General features: G+C 39.3%; 3 protein-coding genes across 4 annotated transcripts; 1 reads left to right on the top strand and 2 right to left on the bottom strand.

Moving 5' to 3' along the window:
- Positions 1 to 1,536: 1,536 nt before the first annotated feature.
- LOC113020552 (hemicentin-1) lies at positions 1,537 to 9,187 on the bottom strand. Its single transcript, XM_080300667.1, has 14 exons — positions 8,776 to 9,187; positions 7,058 to 7,333; positions 6,648 to 6,968; positions 6,255 to 6,509; positions 5,883 to 6,137; positions 5,453 to 5,776; positions 5,060 to 5,314; positions 4,688 to 4,942; positions 3,988 to 4,347; positions 3,605 to 3,856; positions 3,199 to 3,453; positions 2,513 to 2,857; positions 2,119 to 2,370; positions 1,537 to 1,962 (listed from the first exon to the last, which is right to left on the bottom strand). The coding sequence occupies exons 1-14, from the start codon at positions 8,879 to 8,881 to the stop codon at positions 1,790 to 1,792; spliced, it is 3,684 nt and encodes a 1,227-aa protein (XP_080156793.1). The 5' UTR covers positions 8,882 to 9,187; the 3' UTR covers positions 1,537 to 1,789.
- A 137-nt stretch (positions 9,188 to 9,324) lies between these two features.
- On the bottom strand, positions 9,325 to 14,287 carry angptl6 (angiopoietin-like 6). The gene is made up of 7 exons (XM_026164619.2): positions 14,009 to 14,287; positions 12,994 to 13,473; positions 12,774 to 12,911; positions 12,458 to 12,665; positions 10,921 to 11,114; positions 9,729 to 9,999; positions 9,325 to 9,636 (listed from the first exon to the last, which is right to left on the bottom strand). Exons 2-7 carry the CDS (start codon positions 13,456 to 13,458, stop codon positions 9,452 to 9,454), a joined length of 1,461 nt encoding a protein of 486 aa, XP_026020404.2. The 5' UTR covers positions 13,459 to 13,473; positions 14,009 to 14,287; the 3' UTR covers positions 9,325 to 9,451.
- Positions 14,288 to 17,466: 3,179 nt separating this feature from the next.
- On the top strand, positions 17,467 to 21,524 carry ppan (peter pan homolog). 2 transcript variants are annotated; one of them, XM_080300233.1, is made up of 13 exons: positions 17,467 to 17,683; positions 17,978 to 18,148; positions 18,257 to 18,358; positions 18,632 to 18,682; positions 18,882 to 19,052; positions 19,271 to 19,347; positions 19,684 to 19,791; positions 19,910 to 20,033; positions 20,128 to 20,206; positions 20,413 to 20,542; positions 20,637 to 20,794; positions 20,871 to 21,227; positions 21,261 to 21,524. In XM_080300233.1, exons 1-13 carry the CDS (start codon positions 17,669 to 17,671, stop codon positions 21,287 to 21,289), a joined length of 1,572 nt encoding a protein of 523 aa, XP_080156359.1. In that variant the 5' UTR covers positions 17,467 to 17,668; the 3' UTR covers positions 21,290 to 21,524. The 2 variants fall into 2 exon arrangements, with proteins under 2 accessions (XP_080156359.1, XP_026020393.2); XM_026164608.2 differs by having other exon boundaries at positions 20,871 to 21,524.
- Positions 21,525 to 22,282: the final 758 nt, after the last annotated feature.

Here is a 22,282-nt window from a genome sequence, read left to right as displayed (position 1 = left end):
GTAAGCATCAATTTCAATCACTTGGTCAAAGGCTGAGCATAGGATGTCATCACGAGACTGCTCCAGTGGAAAATCTCCCATGATGGGAATTACATTACATGCTACTAATGGTTGTGATCGCATCCCCGCATAGGGTGAGAAGCTTAGCAATCCGGGAGGGGCTCATTATGGACATACTTAAGAGTCCATTCTTTCCCATCGAATGGAGCCAGTTGAGGTGTTTTTTTGCATCTGACAAGGATGCCTCCTGGGCGCCTCCTGGGTGAGGTGTTCCAGCATTGTCCTACTGGGAGGGGGCCCTGGGGCAGACCCAGGACACGCTGGAGAAATTACATCTCTCGGCTGGCCTGGGAACACCTTGGTGTTCCCTGGACAAGCTGGAGGAGGTGGCTGGGGAGAGAGAGGTCTGGGCTTCTCTGCTTGGGCTGCTGGCCCCGGCCCCAGATAAGTGGAAGAGGACGGACGGATGGACTCTTAAGTATGTCCATAATGACCACTCCCAATAAAAAACTTAACACCCTCAACTCTGCTACATCCAGATCCACTTCCTGTCTTTTTGTTAGTGCCACCATCTTCAAACATCACACATGAGACACAGGTCTCACTATCATCTTGCAAACCTTCAACTTTCACCGTTGCTGCTATTCTTCTGGCACAAGGAACCCCTGACTGCACTCTCTTATTAATCTTACTTGTACAATGTCCATTGCTTTGGGTGATTGACCCCACATTACCAGGTATTTAAACACATCTACCTTCACTATCTTTACTCCTTGCAGCTTCATTGTTACACATGTGTCCTTCTCATTTACACACACGTATTGTGCTGACTTTACAGATAACAGATACAGATTGTGAGTATCATAGATTATGAAGAATCCTGCATAAAATACTAATCACCATCACATGCCTCTGACACTTAACTTCCTCACGCAGTACAGTAGTTCCCCTCTTGGGAACTGGCCAGATGAGATATATAATCTCTCCACGGGGGTCTGGGTCTCTCCCAGGGTCTGCCATGGTTGCCAGTTAGGCTGAGAATACCTCTTCTCATCCTATCTCTAAGACTGACCCCAGCCTGTGTACAGAGGAAGCTCATTTTGTCTGTCTGCAGTCCTGACCTCAATCTCAATGAACATTTGGAGATCAGCTTGGACATCCTGTTTGTGCCAGAGTGAGCAGCACAACCACTGACTGGCAGTGTGTGAAAAGCTAGTGACCAGGATAAGGAAGCTGTGCCGGGCTCTTGTCTCTATGTATGTTTTTTTCCAACAGTGTAAGATTTATTGCAAAAAAAACCATTGTTATAACAAAAAAAATATTAAACTCAAATTTCCTTACATGATGTGTTAAGTTTCTAAGTTTTATTATCTGCTGCCTGAGAAATCTCTGAACCCTTACATGCGATTTCAGATTTAACAGCTATTGGTCAATGTGAAACTGCCTCTGTAGTCAGACTTTGCTTGTGATATTTATTATTTTTTTTATTTATCTTTTGATTACTTGTTTTTTAAGAAAGGAAAACACATGACATAATTTTTTTTTTAAATATTTATTTAATTAATAGAAAAGTAATAGAAATAATAGAAAATAAAACTTTTTTTAAAAGCCCATCAGCATGGATCCATTGTTGAAGTGGGTGGGCCCACATTTCCAGGAATGTGAAGCTTGGAGTTTTTTATACAAGGGTATGAAATGGGTGTAGAACTTCTTTTTTAATGAAAGAAAAATAATTAGGTAGCACATTAAATTAAGTTTTTGCTTCGATTTACAGAAAGCAGCAGATATCTTATTTGTTTCCATTAGTTTGTGTCAAAGGGATATCTTTGTCAGAAACAAAACTATAATGTCCATGTTTTTTCCACTGATTGCGACAGTAGAACACAATGAAGATGGAGATGATGATGGCTGCTACAAATGGCAAAGCCCAAATGACTGCAAAAGTGATTTTATTGGTTTTACCTGTAAGATAAAAAAAAATAAAACCAAAGTTTACTTCTCAAAACTTCCTAAAATACATTGATCAATTTAAACATCAGCTAACACTTCTCTTTAGTCATCAGTGTCCTCTAAATGTCCCACAGCAATATTAGGCTTGAAATAAACAAAGACGTGTACCTCTTGGTTCAACATGAACATTGATCGTCTTGGTTACGCTTCCCAGATAATTGGCAGCTGTGCAGGTGCAGGTTTTAGTGCGATTTACTCGAGTTATATTGAGACTGTTTGTGTTCGCCAACATATTCTCCCCATCACAAGTCCAGTTATAGACAGAAGGAGGGTTTCCTTCAGCTTCACAACTCAAGGTGATATTAGAACCTTCAAGTAGATAGTCATGATTACTATCTTTTGTGTTTACCTCTGGAGCATCTGAAGAGACAAAAAGATGTTTGTTATTCGTTTAAATAATTACATGTTGTATGCCTCATTTTCACATTGTTAAATTCAGTTTAGAAATGAAAAAATCCAAGAAATATTCTGTTTTTGTGTAAACAGCAGGATGTTTACTCACAGTGGGCTGAAACATTGTGTGTTTGAGAAATAGCGGGAAGTTTTGGTCCACGTGGTCCAAAGTCCAGCTTGGCCTCACATCTGAGCTCAACGACTTTTTCTTCTTTGCTGATGTTGACTCTCAGAATAGAGGACTCATTTACTGGTGTTTTGGTTGTGTCACTGAAAGATTCTGTCTTGATGATTTTATTGTTTTTATACCAAGTAATAGTGAGATACTGAACAGGAGCAACATTGATGATGTCACACTGCAGTTTGTATTGTGTCTTGGTGTACTGCTTGTCCTCTTTGTGCTTCAACATCAGACCATGATTCATTTCAGAGATTGACACGGTCTCTGGGGTTTCTGCAAATGAAGCAAAGTAAAAAATACATTTAGAACATATGACAAATGGATGCGCTTGTTAGCATCAATATGAGAACAATGAATGCATAAATGCATTGATATTAAAAGGTTGGGTTTTTCTTGCCACTAACAGAGTCTTCTTCACAGTTCTACATGAAAGTACAACATTTGGATCAGAGCTACAGCAGGTTACTCGACAACATCGTCTTCAAAGTTGCAGTGTCAGCAAACTGAAATTATGCCTTTGTTATACAAAAATAAATAAATAAAAGTATTTTACATCATAGCCTGTTTCATCTTAATTTCTAGTACAATAATGCAGTTTTGACAGATGTACTTACTATAAACAATGATGACTGGGCTCACAGAACACTGAAAATTGTCATTTAGAGTGATGCTGCAGAAAGGACTTGGAGTCCACCATTTCAGGTTTTTAACCATCCAAGTGACATCAGAACCAGGTTTAAATTCTTTGTCTCCAGCAGGAGTCACCCAGGCCATTTCAGCAACATCTGTGGCTGATGTGCTGCATTTGATTGAAACTGGATCTCCAAATCTCACAACCATTTCAGACGGTGCCAGAGTTAGAGGACAACCTGCCATTCACAATACCTTCAGTTAGACATGATTTGTTATCAAATCAAAAATAAGACCCACAACAAAAGAATAACACCTACAACATTAGAGATCAAATAAAAATAAATTTAAGAAATAAATAACAACTAAATAATAATAAAAGATGTGTACCTCTTGGTGTGATATGAACATTGATTGTCTTAGTTATGTTTCCCAGATAATTGGTAGCTGTGCAGGTGCAGGTTTTGTTGCGATCGACTCGAGTAATATTGAGACTGTTTGTGTTCTCCAACATATTCTCCCCATCACAAGTCCAGTTATACACAGGAGGAGGGTTTCCAACAGCTTCACAGCTCAATGTGATGTTAGTGCCCTCAAGTGGTGAGATGTCAACAGTACAACTTGTGTTGATCTCAGGAGCATCTGAAGAGACAGTTTTTCTTATCATTTTCACATTTACATAATAGAAAGAATAGAACTTTTGTTTAATCTAGCCTAAAAAATACAATTAAATAATCTTCTGTTTGTGTGTTAACCTCAACATTTTTACTCACAGTGGGCTGAAACTCTGTGTGTTTGAGAAATGGCAGGAAGTTTTAGTCCATGTGGTCCAAAGTCCAGCTCAGCTTCACATCTGAACTCAGTGGCTTTTTCTTCTCTGCTGATGTCGATTCTCAGAATCGAGGACTCATTTACCAGTGTTTTAGTTGTTGTGTCATTGAAAGACTCTGTCTGGATGGTTTTATTATTTTTGTACCATCTCACAGTCAGATGTTGAACAGGAGCAACATTTATGATGTCACACCGTAACCAATATTGTGTTCTTGTTTCTTTATTGTAAGGCACTATGTGTACTTGTTCCTCCATCATTTGACTTTGATTCAGTGGATATATTGACACAATGTTTGGTGTTTCTGTGAACAGAGCAAAGAAAAATCAATTTTAAAAATCCATTCATCCATCCATCCATTTTCTTCTCCTTTTCAATTGAGAGTCTTCTATGGGGATAAACCAAGGCAGCTGTCATTAGGGAAGCGCTAGAGTCCACACTGGGCTGGTCACCAATATGTCACATAGAAAGAGATAATCTTTCACTCCTATGGACAACTTAGAATCACTTCCATGCAGCCTCCACCATCATATCTGAGCATTTACAGTGGCACTTTCAGGAAGAGAAATCATTGCTTTATTATATAAAAACTGTCAGTTCATGCTGTTTATAATACACTAACAAAGTTGTACACATGTACTTACTGTAAACAGTGATGACTGGACTCACAGCACACTGGGATCCATCAACCAGAGTAGCATAGCAGGAAGGACTTGGAGTCCACTCTTCTAGTTTTTCAACCCTCCAAGTGACAACAGGAGGACGCTCAAATCCTGTACCTCCAAATGGAGCCTCCCAGCCCATTCCTTCAACATATCTGGCAGATGTGCTGCAGTTGATTGCAACTGGATCTCCAAATTTCACAACAGTTTCAGAAGGTGTCAGTGTTAGTGAGCAACCTGCCATTCACAAGCAAATATATTCAGAGTTAGAGATGATTTGGTGTAAAATAATACATAAGTCAGCAGTTTCATCTAAATCATCCACAATTTTAGATGTGAAGTAAGAATATATACCTCTTGGTTCAACATGAAGATGGATTGTCTTAGTTATGTTTCCCAGATAATTGGTAGCTGTGCATGCGCAGGTTTTATTGCCATGTACTCGAGGTAAACTGAGACTGGTTGTGTTCTCCAACATGTTTTTCCCATCACAAATCCAGTTATACACAAGAAGAGGGTTTCCAACAGCTTCACAGCTCAATGTGATGTTAGTGCCCTCAAGTGCATAAGTGTCATCAGCACTATTTTGTGTCTTTAGCTCCGGAGCGTCTGAAACGATAAACAGTTTTTTATCAGTTCTCACATTTACACAATTGAAAGCTGAAAAGAAGGGAACTTGTGTTTAATCTTTAAAAAAAAATAAAAATAAACTTCTGTTCATGTGTAAACAGCAGGATATTTACTCACAGTGGGCTGAAACTCTGTGTGTTTTAGAAATGGCAGGAAGTTTTGGTCTGTGTGGTCCAAAGTCCAGCTGAGCTTCACATCTGAACTCCACTACATTTTCTTCTCTGCTGATGTTGACTCTCAGAATAGAGGACTCATTTACTGGAGTTTTGGTTGTTGTGTCATTGAAAGATTCTGTCTGGATTTTTTCACTGTTTTTGTACCAGCTAACAGTGACATACTGAACAGGAGCAACATTGATGACGTCACATTTCAGATCATACTCTCTGCCCTCCACCATTGAACCATGACCCATGTCAGACACTGACACAGAATCTGGAGTTTCTGTAAATAAATAAGCGAAATCATTGCTATATCATATTACAAATTTCAATTCATATAGTTTATAACACAATAAAGCATTGTGGACATTGTGGTCTCATGTACTTACTGTAAACAGTGATGACTGGACTCACAGTACACTGTGATCCATCAACCAGAGTAGCATAGCAGGAAGGACTTGGAGTCCACTCTTCTAGTTTTTCAACCCTCCAAGTGACAACAGGAGGACGCTCAAATCCTGTACCTCCAAATGGAGCCTCCCAGCCCATTCCTTCAACATATCTGGCTGATGTGCTGCAGTTGATTGAAACTGGATCTCCAAATTTCACAACAGTTTCAGAAGGTGTCAGTGTTAGTGAGCAACCTGCCATTCACAAGCAAATATATTCAGAGTTAGAGATGATTTGGTGTAAAATAAGACATAAGTCAGCAGTTTCATCTAAATCATCCACAATTTTAGATGTGAAGTAAGAATATATACCTCTTGGTTCAACATGAAGATGGATTGTCTTAGTTATGTTTCCCAGATAATTGGTAGCTGTGCATGCGCAGGTTTTATTGCCATGTACTCGAGGTAAACTGAGACTGGTTGTGTTCTCCAACATGTTTTTCCCATCACAAATCCAGTTATACACAGGAAGAGGGTTTCCAACAGCTTCACAGCTCAAGATGATATTAGTGCCCTCAAGTGCATAAGTGTCATCAGCACTATTTTGTGTCTTTAGCTCCGGAGCGTCTGAAATGATAAACAGTTTTTTATCAGTTCTCACATTTACACAATTGAAAGCTGAACAGAAGGGAACTTGTGTTTAATCTTTAAAAAAAAATAAAAATAAACTTCTGTTCATGTGTAAACAGCAGGATATTTACTCACAGTGGGCTGAAACTCTGTGTGTTTGAGAAATGGCAGGAAGTTTTGGTCTGTGTGGTCCAAAGTCCAGCTGAGCTTCACATCTGAACTCCACTACATTTTCTTCTCTGCTGATGTTGACTCTCAGAATAGAGGACTCATTTACTGGAGTTTTGGTTGTTGTGTCATTGAAAGATTCTGTCTGGATTTTTTCACTGTTTTTGTACCAGCTAACATTGACATACTGAACAGGAGCAACATTGATTATATCGCACTGCAGTCTGTACTGTGTTTCTTCTCCTATCACATTCACAAGCTGTACAGAATGAAAAACTTCTGGATTATCTGGCAAACAAAATTAAGCAAAGTTAGTTAATGTCAACATTTATTTATTTTCTTAGCATTGTACTGTATTCAATTCAAATTAAACTTACTGAATAAAATAACTTTGAGTTCCTTGCTGCATTCATAAGACTCATTAAACTTCATTTTGCACTCGGCCGTCACATTCCAGTCTGACACTGGCACTAAGTGGGAGATAAACATTTCTTCATCTTCAGTGTCAGAGCTTTCATTCCCGACTCTCCAGTATAGTCCGTAATGATCGCCCAGTCTGGTGGTACAGTTTACAATTACAGGAATTCCTCCATATTCTGCAATAATCTCAGGTGGATCTGTCTTCAACTCTGTTGTGCATATGCTGTCAGCATCTATGAATAGACAAGAATAATGTTTTTATTGGACTTTTATTAGCTCTATAGCCCTATAGACTGTATACCCCCTTGAACTGAAGCTGAAAGTCTGCATTTTTGTCATATCTTGACTGTTCAGAGGCAAAACTATGTCTTTGTTCAACAAATTATGGGCGCAACTGCACATTCAAGAAAAAGACACACCCAAAAAGAGAGCAACATGGGGAACCAAATGAGCCTACCAGTTGCTGTGTAGTTGTTATTAAGGCAGAACAGGTGCTAACTGATTAAAGCTGCTAAAAAGCTGATTTGTCTTTATTTATAAATGTATTCAAATGCTGTCTGTTATTTAAAAACAGTTATTCTAATAAACTCAAACATTATAAATAAATGCAATCCTGTGAAAATGAAAATTCCCACAGGATTCTGCGCATTAATGTTGAAAAACAAAGTGCATCCTCACTGCTCCTATAGGGTTTCAGAGGGTATGTAGCAGCCAGGCTGTACTAATGAAATGCACTATTAATTGATCATCCTTTCAGGCGTGGACGTCCACGCATGACTCTGGATTTTCTACTTAAACATTTTAGTTTAACATTTAGTTTTGTTTATTATATTATTACCATATATTTTCTGATTAGTTTGGTCTCTATTCTTCTCATTTAGATTATTCTATTCTAGTTTTAGTTCATTTGCAGTGGTTATTTCCCTACATTCCTTTGTTCTCTGTGTCAAGTCAGCTTTTCTGTTCCCACGATGTTCCCGTATTTGCTTACTTCCTGTTTTATTTTGTTAGTCCCTCATCTGGCATTCACTGTGTTTTGTTTTACTTCCCTTGTCTTGTCTCCTGTGATTAGCTAGCTTGTCTTTCCCTAGTGTTTCCCATTGTTCCAATGACCTTATATGTATTTATAGCCTTTGTCTCCCCTCAGTTATTCATCCTGTTCTACTGTTTATCCGCCTGTGTGGTTTGTTGGAGTCTGTTTTCTGTCAGTCTTGTGAATTTACTGCCTCGGGTCGAAATAAAAGTTAGTTTTCAGTTTGTTTAAACCTTCTCAAAATCTGCACCTGGGTCCAAATTCTATGTAAATCCTGACCGTCAGACCGTACAATGGTCGAAACAACACACAACAAAACGATAGTTTAAAATAATTACTACAAGTCACTACTGCTAAGGTTTGTTTTGAAAGCTACTGAACCATGTAACCAAAAAGAAATATGTTTTTCACAAGTCCACATAGAGTCATGAAAACTTAAAAGGGGAGTATTTCATGAAACATGATCTTATTATTAGTTTTAGCTTTTGCAGTTACCATCACTAATAACATTCCAGTATCAAAACTGATCACACCATCAAGACACTAAAAGTTAAAAACCTAATTTTTATTCCTAACAATTCAATGAAATAGTTTTTCCCATACACACAGAGTTCTTGCAGAGCATCATTATTACTCACTTACTGCACAGTGAAAAGAGGAGGATGAGAATGCTCAGCATCCTGACAGGCAGCATGCTTGGACAGCATGCAGAAGGAATGAGGTGAATGGAGCAGTGTTTCAGGAGCATCCAGAGACTATCCAGCTTCAGGACCTGGGTTAAATGAACGTCAGCTCGATGCAGATTCTACTTATGATGACCGACTAAAAGTTTCACAGGCAGAAAAAAAAAACTAGAGAGGAAATTTAACGCCCTTGTGTACAGGAAACTCTGTGAAGCCCAAAATACAAAACCACATCTGCAGCCAGCCCTTTGTGGAGTAACGGTTGCTTATAGGTTGTCCTCCTCCCATATTTTATGTAATTTTTTAATGTAGTCTTTCACAAAGTGTTTTTTGTTTCTCTCCCGTGTTTTTTTGTCCAAATGGGAGTGAAAAATTATGCAATTTAAAAAAAAAATGTTGAAGAATACAAATTCTTTTAGGAAGTTGCACGACCGACAGCAGATTTCTCAAGTTAGTCAATATTAGTCATCATCCGGTTATTCATTTCATGCACATGTCACAGACTAGGTTAATTTTAAAATATCCTTTTTATTAAACGTAGAGTTACAAATAGAGTTTGTTTTATTCTTTCTGCACATATGTGAAGATCATCCACATCATGTCTTTCCTTTGCACATGTCCATAAGATAACCTTGTTATTTGGGTTTGATCATCATGCAAACCCGTTTAAGGGAGTACGATCCTCCATGGAACTCTGCCCAGTAAACGCCATCCTGGTACCGGCTTCGATAGTGTCCACCACGATACCACACACCATTCAGATTGGAGTGGGCACACATGTGATACCACCAGCCTCCCTTCTGATAATGAGCACAGTTACCTGATGACACAACAGAAGAAAATGAAGATGTTAAAAGGGAAATGTCACTATACAGCAGATAGCAATCAGGTAGGACCAGGGGAAGAGCAGACCGCCATAGCTGTCTTTGTCTCGATCCAAAGTGGTAAAGGCCTTGTTGCTGTGCCAGGAGAGGGAGTCCCCTGCATTGCCGTGATACAGTCCCAACCGCAGTCGATACCAGTCGCTCTCTGGTTCCACATAGAAGCTGTCATACTCAGCAAACACCTGCCGGCCACGCCAGTCTTCCAGGGCCACCCGCAACTTATACTGAGCCTGTTTGGTCAACCAGTACAGGTTTTCCAGACCAAGCCAGTACTCTCCATCTAGGTTCCCAAAGCCTTGCTGTAAAACATGATTAACCAGGTTTAATCACTCTAAGTTGCACAAATTCATCATGGCAACACTTAGACAGCAGATCTCCAGAGTAAGCGATGTCTAGTAGATTTATTAGCTCTTAAGAGCATACGTGCACACCTCCAGGATCTGTTTTAATCAAGTTTGTGGTATGTTTTCACTTATTACTTTTTATCTATTGATAATATCAAGCCCTTTCTCCTTATTAATACTAATTAGCGTTGCACTGTTGCCTCATGATCAAGACGGGCCTGGGTTCAATCTGGGGCCTTTCTATGTGGAGTTTGCATGTTCTCTGGGAACTCCAGCTTCCACCCAGAGTCCAAAGACATGCAGTCAGTGAGGTTAGGTTAACTGATTTAAAATTGCCCATAGATGTGAATGTGTGTGAATGGTTGTATGTCTCTCATCCTATGACATCTGAGATAGGCTCCAGCTCCCCCGCAACCCTGAATTGGATAAGTGCAAGAAGATGGATGGATAAGTAAAACGAGTGTAGCCTTTGTCATGTTTCATTTCTGTTGCATCCAGTTCGGAAGAGTTTGAGTTTCATTTGTTTAGTTAAGATCACTGCTCACTCACTTATTATAAAGCTGGTATTTACTCACTAATTTTATTAGACGAATGTAAAGATGCAAAGTTCTTCTCTTTTAAGCCTGAGAGACAGTGAGACTTCATTTATTTCAAAATGATCCCAGACATTTTATCTAGAGTTTTTCATTTTGGCTTTAAAGTTTTGCAGCTGTTACTGATTTTAATTTGATGATATTCTTTATGTGCATTTTTTTTTAAAACAACATAGGTTTTAAGTGATTTTTAAGTGGAAGTAAATTTGTATTTGTAACACTCTTAGGTTCACAATGAAATACTTGATTGTGTTTAATTAAATTGCTAGTTTCAGACTTATACCTTATACTGTTCCCAGTCTCTAAAGAAGTTGATTGACCCATCTTGTCTCCTCTGGATGACCGTCCACCCTCCCTGAGCTTGACTCTGTTCACACCAGGCCTGCAGGAGTCGGTTGGAACTCTGCGGCCGGAGCAAATAGATCCCACTGGTAGTTTCACCTGATTCCAACACATGCTGACAGTCCCACCATGGCCCTGAGTGAAGGGAAAATACAAGCAAGGTGACTAATAAAAGCAACATGCAATTGTAGTGATGTAATATTACAACATATAACATTTTTTAGTATTAAGTACGAACATGGAAGATATCTTTAGAGGTCTTTTATGGCTTTAAAAAAAATATAGGACACTGGAAAACCCAACAGGAAGCTTCTAACAGAGGGTTTTGAAATTCAGTTTGGACATCAGGAAAATCACAGATCTTATTATTTCTCTTCCAGCACATATTCAGTGTCTCATGCCACACTGGTAAGATAGACACAGGAATGTGCACAAACAACAATGTATACAAAGAAGAGAGACTCCCACACCAAGTGATAAGCCCTAATGGTCTGTCATGACTTGAACTCTCTCTCTCTTTCTCATTACACACTGGAGGAAGTGTTGAGTTACACAGATGTTTCATCCTTTTGGGTTCTGCAGCTCATATTCTCTGGTTTGTAATTGCAAGTTCAAAAGGGAAGTGTTATAAAAAGTTCAAAAACTGTTCTGTGCATGTCTTCATTAGAAAGTGTTTTGTGCTGTGACAAGAGCTGCTGTTTTCAGAAGCTGAGGTTCCCAGGGTGGACAGATAATAGCAGGTCACTGACTCCAACAGCCACTAGTGCTTATCTAAGCAGTTAAATAAATCTGACAGGACATAGACATATATATAAACACCAAATAACTCTAATCAGGTGCTACTATAAACCATGTTTTCAACTCCATCTTTGAAGAAGCCGAGATGTTGTTCAAAATGTAAATAAAACGATAGAAAGATTTGTCAAGATGCATAAAGTAAGTGCTTTCTACGATGACAGAGCGCTCAACCATCAAGCTTCATTGATACAGTCACACACACACACATTCACTACTACATTACACGCAGGAAGGTTCACTTCCTTTCTGGGCCAAGATTATTTCAGTGAAAACAGAAATTGTGTTTGATATGGGTGTTGTACCCTCGACACAGAAGAAGAGAGGAACCATCTGGTTTGTTATCAGTGCATGGTTAAAAGACCACTATCTGTCATAGCATGGGTGACTTGCATATCTGTGGAGGCACAATTAATGCTGGGAAAACCTTTTTTAGACCTACAGCAGTTGGTCTCATCAATTCCCAAATATGGCGTTGTTAACTCAAGGAGAGATGTAATGTGGGGTAAACATGACCCTGTGCCAACATAAACATTTTTCCCACATTTGATGTGTTTTCTTTGAACTATATTCAGTAGAATTCATGTTTAATATTGTGTTGAAGTGAAGAATTACTCCGAGTTTTATTTACATCTAACACAGCATTCAAACTTTTTTGGAAACAAGCTTGCATATTGACCTACCTGGAGTTTTTGTGACAGGAAAGCTAAAGAAGGAAGGGTCTGTAGGACTGCTGGTGGTAGTGGGGGGATGGAAAGGACCTCCCCCTGTTTGAGCTTGCTCTAATGGGAGAGCACTTTGGTCCCGTTGAACATCATTGGTCATTTGGTTGGTTTCAGAACTGTAATTCAGATGCACATTTGACTGGCTTTTGGGTGGTTCAGTAACGACCTGTTCAGACAAAAAAAAAAAAAAAAAACAATCCAAAAAATATTCTGAGTCCTTTTTTATAAATCTTGTATAAATAGGCAGATGTAAGATTTGTTTTTTTGCCCCTACCTGAGGGGACTGGGCAGAGTCCCTGCACTGGCACTTCTTCTCCAAACGGGCAATAAACTGGTTGTGTGAACTCATCATAGAGGTGAGGGCTCCATATTTCTTCTCCAGCTCCCTGTAATCCCTGGACACCTGCAGTGCCTGAGATGTCCAACCATTCACAGCATAAGGATACATTTGACAATGATGAGTATAACATCTAGTTCCGCTGCTCTAGACTCACCTGTGCTGTCGCATTTAGCAGAAGGTTCTCCACCTTTTGCTGCTCCAAGGCCTGATCTTTCTTGTTTATAACTTCATGTAGCAGCTGAGCATAGAGCTGGCTGATGCGAGAATTCATACTGCTGCTCTCTTTGCGCAAGGCCCTTACTTCAATGGCAAGGGCCCCTTCCTGCTCCAGTTGGCTTCTTAGCTTCTCTAGTAGTTCCTGCTGTCGTTTGAGCTCTGCCCATAAGGCTGACACTTCTGAATGGTTGGTAGGAGCAGGCTGCGTGTTCAGACACAGCGCCCCAGTCAATTTCTGCTGAGGCACTATGAAGGTGTAAGAGCACCGGCCTGTTTTTGTTTCTGAAGAACGTGATGAACCTTTGTTGTCATCCTGGGATCCCTCCTTCTGTCCGCCAACTTCTGGCACGTTCACACAAAGTGTAAGAAAAAGAGGCAGAACTACTGTCAGTGCCTTCTCCATGAATCTGTAACAATCCTGAGGACACACAAAAAGCAATAGTTTCTCATCAGGTAATTAGCACTTTAATACACAGACATACACTTTGCATGTTAGTAAATAAGTATCTGGTGAATCTTGACTTTTCACCAGATGTTTCCTTACAAAGACAGAGTATGCGCATTTTCTTGAGTTTAGCAGGTCAACACAGAAGGGACAAAGGTCAACACAAACCAGTCAGAATCAACACTTCTCCATCTCAGGGTCAACAGTACAGTAAGCTCCACACCCAGATACAACAGCCATGGTCAACACAGTAACCAAGGCAAACAGACCAACACAGATGTACAGCTCTTCCACAAAACAACAACATGAGACCCATCGCATTGTGTTATGTAGCTTTCTCAGTTGCTGTGGGTAAGAATGAGACAATTTCTTCTGTCAGAGATGATAAAAAAACATGCACCATAATGATTTAACTATGTGAAGATTAATGTAGCTATAAACAGTGCAAGTGTATTCAAGTCTACCTGAAAGTAGATATAATTAAACATTGTGACCATGCATAACTTACTGTGCCAGCTGGTTAGACAGTTTTTGGTGTTTTTGTTGCAGCTCCCAGGACAAAATCGCAGAAAAGTAGACATCAAATGTTAAGACATAAACAGTGATATCAAAAAAAAAATCTTCCTCTAAATCAAAAGCTGTTAATGATCTTAATAAAATGTTGAACTAAAACTGATGGCAGAAAACAAAAAGACTGATAACTACACAACTGCTGCTTTGTCTCTAGAGTTTCTGTCTCAGGCAGACAACTAATTACAAACTCCTGCCTCCCAGAACTGGTTGTTTAGCTGGGTGCAGGAATCTAGGGTGTCTCCTCCCTCTGTCATTAACCCACAACCCTGCTGTCAACTCTATCCTGCTGTAGCACCTTATCAGTGTGGCATGATTATTTTTGAAATACATTGCCTCTTTTTTCTGATGCACATTTGGCTTGTTTTCTGTGGCCTAATTTTATGAAAGCATAAAAAAGACCACTGCAGCATTAGGGCCTTATATTGGGACTCATATTCTCTAGTGTGACTTCAACAAACAGACAGTGCTGGGAATGTAGTGAAGTGATAGTAATGATACCAGTCTAGGAAAAGACTGTTGCCTCTTTATGCCACAAAGACTAGAATAAAGGCTGCACCTGTACTTCAGCCTTCTTTGTGACTGCAGTGGCGCTTCAAAAATGGTTGTATCCTGTATGTAAAGGTTTCGTCCTGTATGTAACCATGCTTATTCAGTGAGTCTGTTTTGTTGCCAAGACGGTGACTCTCAAATTAAAAGTGGATTGGTCTGCTGCTCTAAATGCCATTACAGCTCTTTATACTGCTGCAGGTGCTTGTTCGGGAAATTCTGGGTCCCATCACATTCTGTGAAAAGTAAAGCTTCACACTCATCAGCTTTTTATGATTTTCATAAATTAACCCACTAGACTGAGTGATGCTGGAGGACCAATATATATGTATATATGTATGTATGTATGTATATATATATATATATATACATACATACATACATACATACATACATACATACATACATACATACATACATACATACATACATATATATTGGTCCTCCAGCATCACTCAGTCTAGTGGGTTAATTGCAGCAGATTATGCACTTTGTTATAATAATAATAAGTTGTGATGGTCTGAGTTGCCTTTTACATGACAGCAGTGGCTCTGAGATAGTTCTTTGCTACTGCATCATCTTTATGGGAAAATCAGCAATACTGAAAAACAGTAAAGATAGTCACAGTCACACAGTGCTGAGGTCAAAGTGTGAACAGAAACCACACCTAAAACGCTGTCTCTATTTCTACTTTCAGATCAGCTTACAGTATTGCACTGGGTCACACCCAAGCTCTGATCACACATTTCTTTTTTCATTATGGTTTTCTCTATACTGCCAAAACAAATAAACACTTTTTTTCTTATGTCAGAGAGACAAAGACTTTACGCTCTCATTAACGTCATGATGCTACATTTAGAGTATTGGTTTTCTATCAAAAATTGTATAATTAAACTGTTGAACTTCAAATAAGCCAATGTTTGCCCATAGAATGAATATAATGAATATAGCCGTTTTCTTTGTGTGTGTGTGTGTGTGTGTGTGTGTGTGTGTGTGTGTGTGTGTGTGTGTGTGTGTGTGTGTGTGTGTGTGTGTGTGTGTGTGTGTGTGTGTGAGTTTGAGGCCTTGCAAATTGCAGAAAGAAATGAGTGGCTCAAGACTTTTCCATAATACTGTGTTCTTGTTTATTGAGTGTATATTGAATTTCGTCTTGATGCATTCTCAATCATCCAGGAAAGTAAATCTCCAAAAGTTGATTCTGTTCATCTGGACGTAGCGTTTTGTGTTTCATCACTCATCCAAATTCAAATTCAAATTCAAATTTTATTTGTCACGTACACAGTCATACACAGTACGATATGTAGTGAAATGCTTGGATAACTGCTTGTGACCTAAAGAAAACAAAAAAGGAAAAGGCTATGAATAAGATAGGAAATAAATATGAAAAATTAAAAAGGGTAAATTTAACTAAGAAGGAATAAAATATAAATTAAGGTTAAAAATGAAATAACTGTACAACACAAATTAGAATGAAGGGTAAATTTAACTGGGAAGGAATAAGATAAAATATATAAATTAAAGTTGAAAATAAAATAACTGTACAACAAAATACACAATATAGAACTATATAAGAATGTATGAAGAAATCTAAATATAAATAAATATATACACAATAACAGCAGCTGTACAAGTATTAACCGGAAATGAAGAATATAGTGACCAGTGTTGTGCAAAAAAACAATGTTTTTGCACACATTGTTTTTTTGCACAACACTGGTCACTATAATGTCCAGAAAGTCCAGTGTGTGTGTAAAAACCATATGTTTGGGTCAGTACTGTGTGATGGTGTGATTGAGAGACCGTATCGCCTGCGGGAAGAAGCTCCTCCTCAGTCTCTCTGTGTTGGTCTTCAGGGAGCGGAATCGCTTTCCTGACCTCAGCAGAGAGAACAGTCTGTTGTTGGGATGGCTGAGGTCCTTCACGATCTTCCTGGCCTTGGTCCAGCACCGCCTGCTGTAGATTGAGTGCAGGTCAGGGAGCTCGGAGCGGATGGTGCGCTCAGCTGACCGCACAACCCTCTGTAGAGCTCGTCTGTCCTGCATGGTGCTGTTCCCGAACCAGGTTAAGATGTTTCCCGCCAGGATGCTCTCTATGGTGCACGAGTAAAAGTTCCTGAGCACCTTGGAGGGCAGTTGGAAGTCTCTCAAGCGTCTGAGGTGGTAGAGACGCTGACGGGCCTTTTTCACCACGGTGTTGATGTGACAGGACCATGACAGGTCCTGCGTGATGTGAACTCCGAGGTATTTGAAGCTGTCCACTCTCTCCACTGGGCACTCGTTGATGACGGGGGTCTGGTAGTTCCTCTCCTGCTTAGTGCTGAAGTCCACTATCAGCTCCTTTGTCTTACTGACGTTTAGAAGGAGGTTGTTCCTCTGGCACCAGTTCTCCGGATTCCTAATCTCCTTCAGGTAGGCCGTCTCGTGACATCTTCAGTCTCAGCTGACTGCAGGTTTCCCCAAATCTTATAAACAGTATATTTGCATAATGACTGAAACCAGCCCACTTCAGTGGTTTGGGGAAACCTGCAGTCAGCTGAGACTGAAGATGTCACTTGGATGAGCGATGAAACACAAAACGCTACGTCCAGATGAACAGAATCAACTTTTTGAGATGTATATTGAATTAAATAGATAGAATTAGAATATGTTACTTGTGTTACTTTATTTTTCTTTTATTATTATTCCAAAATTCATAGAAAGGGAGGGGGTCGATTACCATCTTTCAAAGAGATGCAGCCGTCTCAGCTGTCTACGGCCATCCAGCGGTTACTATGATGAACTGCAATTGGAAAAAACAAAGTAGCGTACACCGGCTAGGAACTATCGAAGACACGAGAAATACGGACTTATTAGCCTGTGACACACACTAGAAAAGCAGAGTAGAGCCATGTGGGTGGCGTCACGTTAACTTCAGTTTGGACTAACTGTTGGTTAATATCGTCAAAAAATGAGCTTGATCGTTCTTGGTAGCTTAAGTATAGTATAGCGATAGTTTTTGTGAGTGTGTTTTTGTTCCCATTACACTCTTGCGCTCTGTTTCGAGCTGAATTATGGGGAAATCAAAGGTAAGTACCGGCCTGTGCTAAAAAATTAGCCGATGTGGATTGAAATGCTGCTATTAAAGAGGCTATTTAATCATTGTTAGTTTGCGAAAAACCAAACTGTTACTTTTATTAAATGGAAACCCTGTTGGGTTGTAGTTAGCGATGAGTATGAAAATGTGTGTAGTTTGTAAAGCTAGTTGTGTCGTGAGACCCTTTCACGTTAGCCTTCTTTTCACTAAACTTAAAGCTAAACGTGAGACCAGCAACAGTCAGTAATTGACCCCTTTACTAATATGTGTTTATCGCCCTCAACAGACCCGGAATCAGAAGAAAGACCGATTACAGGCCAACCATGAGGCCGAGGAGACTTACTCGGCTGTGCCCCACACTTTGGTGTTTCACCGGGGCCAGGTTGGAAAAAACGTGGGTCAGCTCATTATCGATATCCGAAAAGTCATGGAGCCCTACACCGCAGTCTCTCTCAAGGTCCCTTCTTTGAGTTCTTTAGGCAACTATTGTATTGATTTATTCATATTTTATTTCTGCAGACTGTGCGTGAAATCGTTTTACTTTTTTACCAAAAAAAAAAAACAGGTTAGGAAGAAGAATGTGCTCAAAGACTTTGTTGCGATAGCAGGACCACTGGGAGTGACGCACTTCAACATCTTCAGCAAAACGCCCACCAGTATCAACATGGTAAGATGACCTTAGAGTATTGATTGACTGAGGCCTATAATTTACCTCTAAATGTGCTTGGTGTCAGAGCTAAAGTAGTTAAGTCATTTGAAAATAGCGAAATATTAGACCTTTTTTAATTTTTACATTTTATATTGTTTAATATTAGCAAGCACCTGGCTTCCTGTCACATCAAGTTGAGAATCCTTATATTAGACTGTAAACAAATGCATTTGCAACTGTATGTCAAATCTGTGGCTCTGTTATAAATCTAATCAAACATTCTTCTTACAGAGAGTTGCTCGTCTTCCCAAAGGTCCCATGCTTCATTTCCAGGTCACCAAGGTAAATAATTTAAACTGTGCATGCAAAATAAAACTAAATCAAATGAGTCATGGGTTCATGACATTTTAAAATGTGATTAATAAATGTTTTTCAAAGTAAACGCACTGATGTGCCCAAACTACCAAAGTTGCGATTTCTTTCTTGATCGTTCTATTCCTTACTTTTACAAAGTTGTTTTTTTGTTTTGTTTTTTTTCCAGTACTGTCTTATCAAAGATGTCGTTTCATCTCTGAAGAAGCACAGGATGCACGAGGAGCAGTTCAAGTATCATCCGCTGCTCATCCTTAATAACTTTGGACAAGATGGCATGCATATCAAACTTATGGCCACCATGTTCCAAAACATGTTTCCTTCCATAAATGTGCACAAGGTGGGTTTTACCACTAAAGCTACTGCAATATTTTTTCCTTGGGTGACTCGAGGTTTAAAACCTCATTGATATGATGAAAGTATAGTCTTCTGAGTTTATGTGAAGATTTATCAAAAGTAAACGCTTTCTGATCTCTCTGTTGATCCATTCAGCTTTGTGATTGCCTAACCCTGACTTCCACTCAAGAGGAATGTTTCGTTCTGTTTCTTATGTTTTAGATAAGCCTCAACACCATCAAGAGGTGTGTCCTGTTAAGCTACAATTCCGAATCAGAGGAAATTGAATTCCGGCATTAGTAAGTAAAAATTGGCTATTCTTTATCATTTTAAGTTGCTTATAAACATCAGGTCACAACGCTTTTGAATCTATACATCTGCGCACACATCACAGATGATGCGCTGTTAAGGAACGTACACGAAACTAGTTCCAGTTACTTAAACCTACATTCAACAACAATCCTGTGAAATTCGGGCTCAGATGATGACAGACCTTGACTTGACTGTTCAGTGATCTATGTCCAAAGTAAACGCACTGATGAGCCCCCACAGGATAAAAACATTTGTTTGGTTTTTTTTACTCTGTTTACTGATTACACATTGAAATTGACCAATATGTTGTTCCCACCCTGCAGCAGCCTCAAGGTTGTCCCTGTGGGAGTGAGCCGTGGAGTCAAGAAGCTGATGCAGGAGAGGTTCCCTGATATGAACAAGTTTGAGGATATCAGTGAGCTGCTGATGAAGTAAGGTTCTTTTTCAGGTACAATTGCTGTAGCCTCGAGGATTAAAAGGGGCTCGGATTTGTAGCCGTTGGTGAGCTGGAGTTTTGTCTAATGAAATGTTCTTTGTAACCATTCTCAGGGGGGCAAACCTCTCAGAAAGTGAAGCTGAGCAAGATGAGGAGCACAACGTTACCGAACTTCCACAGGTCTACTCTGGAAGAGGCAACATGGCGTCCCAGCAGAGTGCCGTCCGCTTGACCGAAGTGCGTACGCGCACAAAGTTGATTTATTTTTTTTATTTTTTTTTCCCTAAATAGTGTTTGAGTGGTGCTGAAAATTTCATTGTGCTGTTCTCAGATTGGTCCTCGCATGACTCTGCGGTTAATGAAGATTCAAGAAGGGATGGGCGAGGGGAACGTCATATATCACTCCATGAGTAAGCGCATACTTTTCCTAATTTTTTCTTTAGCATACGCAGGGGTGTACATGATGAAAAAAACTGTATGAATTCTATGATTTCTCTCTAAAAAAAAAAAAAAGTAAACGCTTACTGATACACCCTGAACTTGCAGAATTTTATTTATCGTTTGGAAGCTGGCAAAAACTGTTCTTAACCAGGAATTATTTGTACAATCCTTGTAGTCTCCAAGACGGAGGAAGAAATCCAGGAGATCCTGAAGAGGAAGGAGGCAAAGATAAAAGAAAAGGAGGAACGCCGGAAAAAGCAGGAGCAGAACATCGCTCAGAAGACAGAGAAAAAAGAAGAGCACAGGTAATTTGGCTTTCAAATGTTTTGACTTTCCTTTTTTTGTATCCATTTTTTGATGCGGTTTATGACAAACTGTGTCGCTATTTCTTTCTCACAGGAAAAAGAGCCTGGAAGGCATTAAGAAGAAACGTGCCGAAGCTGAAGAGGACAGTGAGGTGGAGGATCCAGGGGCTCAGGACGGTCAGGGAGCTGATGCTGAGTCTGATGACGAGGCAGAGTACTACAGACAGGCCGTAGGAGAGGAGCCAGAAGAAGGTGACTGTAGCTCATTTACTTAACACTTTTAGTTCACTGGGGTCTTTTTAAGTATTAACAGATGTTTTCCATGTAGGCATGTTTCCGAGTGGAAAGAAGAAGAGGAGGAGTTCAGAAAAATCTCATGGACCTGCCAAGAAGAGGAAGTTGTCCCCTGGTCAATCTTTAAAAGACAGAGGTTCCAAATCACCAGGAGGACAGCATAGAAACCAAACAGGGAAAAAACAACAGAAAGAAGGATGGAAGAAATCCAGGGATGGGGAAAAATCATTTGGGAAGAAAATGAAGCCTACAGGAAAGGCTTTTGGAGCAAAGAGAGCTGGAGAGCAGGATAGATTTGGTGGGAAAAGGAGAAATGGGGACAGACCATTCAAGTCTAAAAGTCAGAAAGGCAAAATGGGCTTTAATAAGAGTGCAGGAGGAAGAAAGCAAGGCTTCAATAAGAGTGCAGGAGGAAGAAAGCAAGGCTTCAAACAGAGGAAGGGAAAAGGCTGACCTTCAGTACTTCCTTTTAAACTGGACTTGGAGAAATTTTCTGTTTCCAATAGGAAACGTGGAAAAGTTATTTAACTGGTGAATGCTTTATCTGCAAGTGACGCCTGTGAGAGTTTCCTGTTAGCATTTATATTTGTCACCAGAAAACCGACCTCTTTCTGTTATGCAAAGATCTTTGAATTTCAAACTGTATTTGTTCTGTAAATAAATTGACTCCCAGTTTGTCTCTTTTTAATCGATCTTTTGTTTTACTAAACTTTAAGTAACTGCAAAGAGATACAAAGTTGGAAGAAAGCAGCCAGCAACTATTAGTATCTCTTCCTGAGTTGCTGTCCAAGCATGATGTCATGGAAACACTGTTACAGATGAGGGAAAGCTAAATGAAAAATAACCGCATTACATGAGCACCTTTTGATACCAGTTTAAAATGAAATGAAATATTAAGACTTTTAATGAAAAGTTCATGTCACCTATTGTTTTTGACACATTATTGAAAGCAAAATATGTTGATCTTTCTGAAAATAAAGTATCTGAGAAAAAGATGTTTAAGTATGATAAATGAAGATTCAAGTGTTTAAGGATCATAAAAATGAACTTGACCTTTAATAGTCCTTTTTACTATATTTAATAACTGCTATGACACATTTTCTAAGCTTTCATGTACAGTTCTGAACATTTGACACAAATATTGATGTGAAATCCAGAGTTGCATTGAGGATAAGAAAAAGGGAAGTAGTATATTGCCAATCATAGCCAAACAAGTAATAATAAGCAAAGCAGCTCCCTCAGTGCATGTTGGCCCAGCACCACAAAAGGACGATGTTGGCTAGTTTTTTAAAATTCCTGGTCAGCAATTGACTTTTTGTTTTTACTCTATGTGATATGGAATAGATTACATTTGTTATAATGTGAATATATATATGTATAAATGATCCTCCCAAATTTAGACTAATGGCAGATGAAGGGAAAGATTAAAAAACAAAACAAATGTGG

The sequence above is a fragment of the Astatotilapia calliptera genome, chromosome 4, assembly GCF_964374335.1.
Source record: "Astatotilapia calliptera chromosome 4, fAstCal68.1, whole genome shotgun sequence".
In the NCBI taxonomy this organism is placed as follows: Eukaryota; Metazoa; Chordata; class Actinopteri; order Cichliformes; family Cichlidae; genus Astatotilapia; species Astatotilapia calliptera.
This window is presented reverse-complemented; position numbering and strand designations above follow the sequence as displayed.

Coding starts and splice junctions, on each gene's coding strand:
- LOC113020552 (XM_080300667.1), bottom strand. CDS start 8,881: ATGCTCCTGAAACACTGCTCCATTCACCTCATTCCTTCTGCATGCTGT. Junction 6,969..7,057: donor ACTCAAAGTTATTTTATTCA/GTAAGTTTAATT, acceptor TTTGTTTGCCAG/ATAATCCAGAAGTTTTTCAT. Junction 1,963..2,118: donor TGTTCATGTTGAACCAAGAG/GTACACGTCTTT, acceptor TTTATCTTACAG/GTAAAACCAATAAAATCACT.
- angptl6 (XM_026164619.2), bottom strand. CDS start 13,458: ATGGAGAAGGCACTGACAGTAGTTCTGCCTCTTTTTCTTACACTTTGT. Junction 12,666..12,773: donor ACTCTGCCCAGTCCCCTCAG/GTAGGGGCAAAA, acceptor TTGTCTGAACAG/GTCGTTACTGAACCACCCAA. Junction 10,000..10,920: donor GAGACTGGGAACAGTATAAG/GTATAAGTCTGA, acceptor CATGTTTTACAG/CAAGGCTTTGGGAACCTAGA.
- ppan (XM_026164608.2), top strand. Junction 18,683..18,881: donor TTCATTTCCAGGTCACCAAG/GTAAATAATTTA, acceptor TTTTTTTTCCAG/TACTGTCTTATCAAAGATGT. Junction 19,792..19,909: donor ATCAGTGAGCTGCTGATGAA/GTAAGGTTCTTT, acceptor AACCATTCTCAG/GGGGGCAAACCTCTCAGAAA.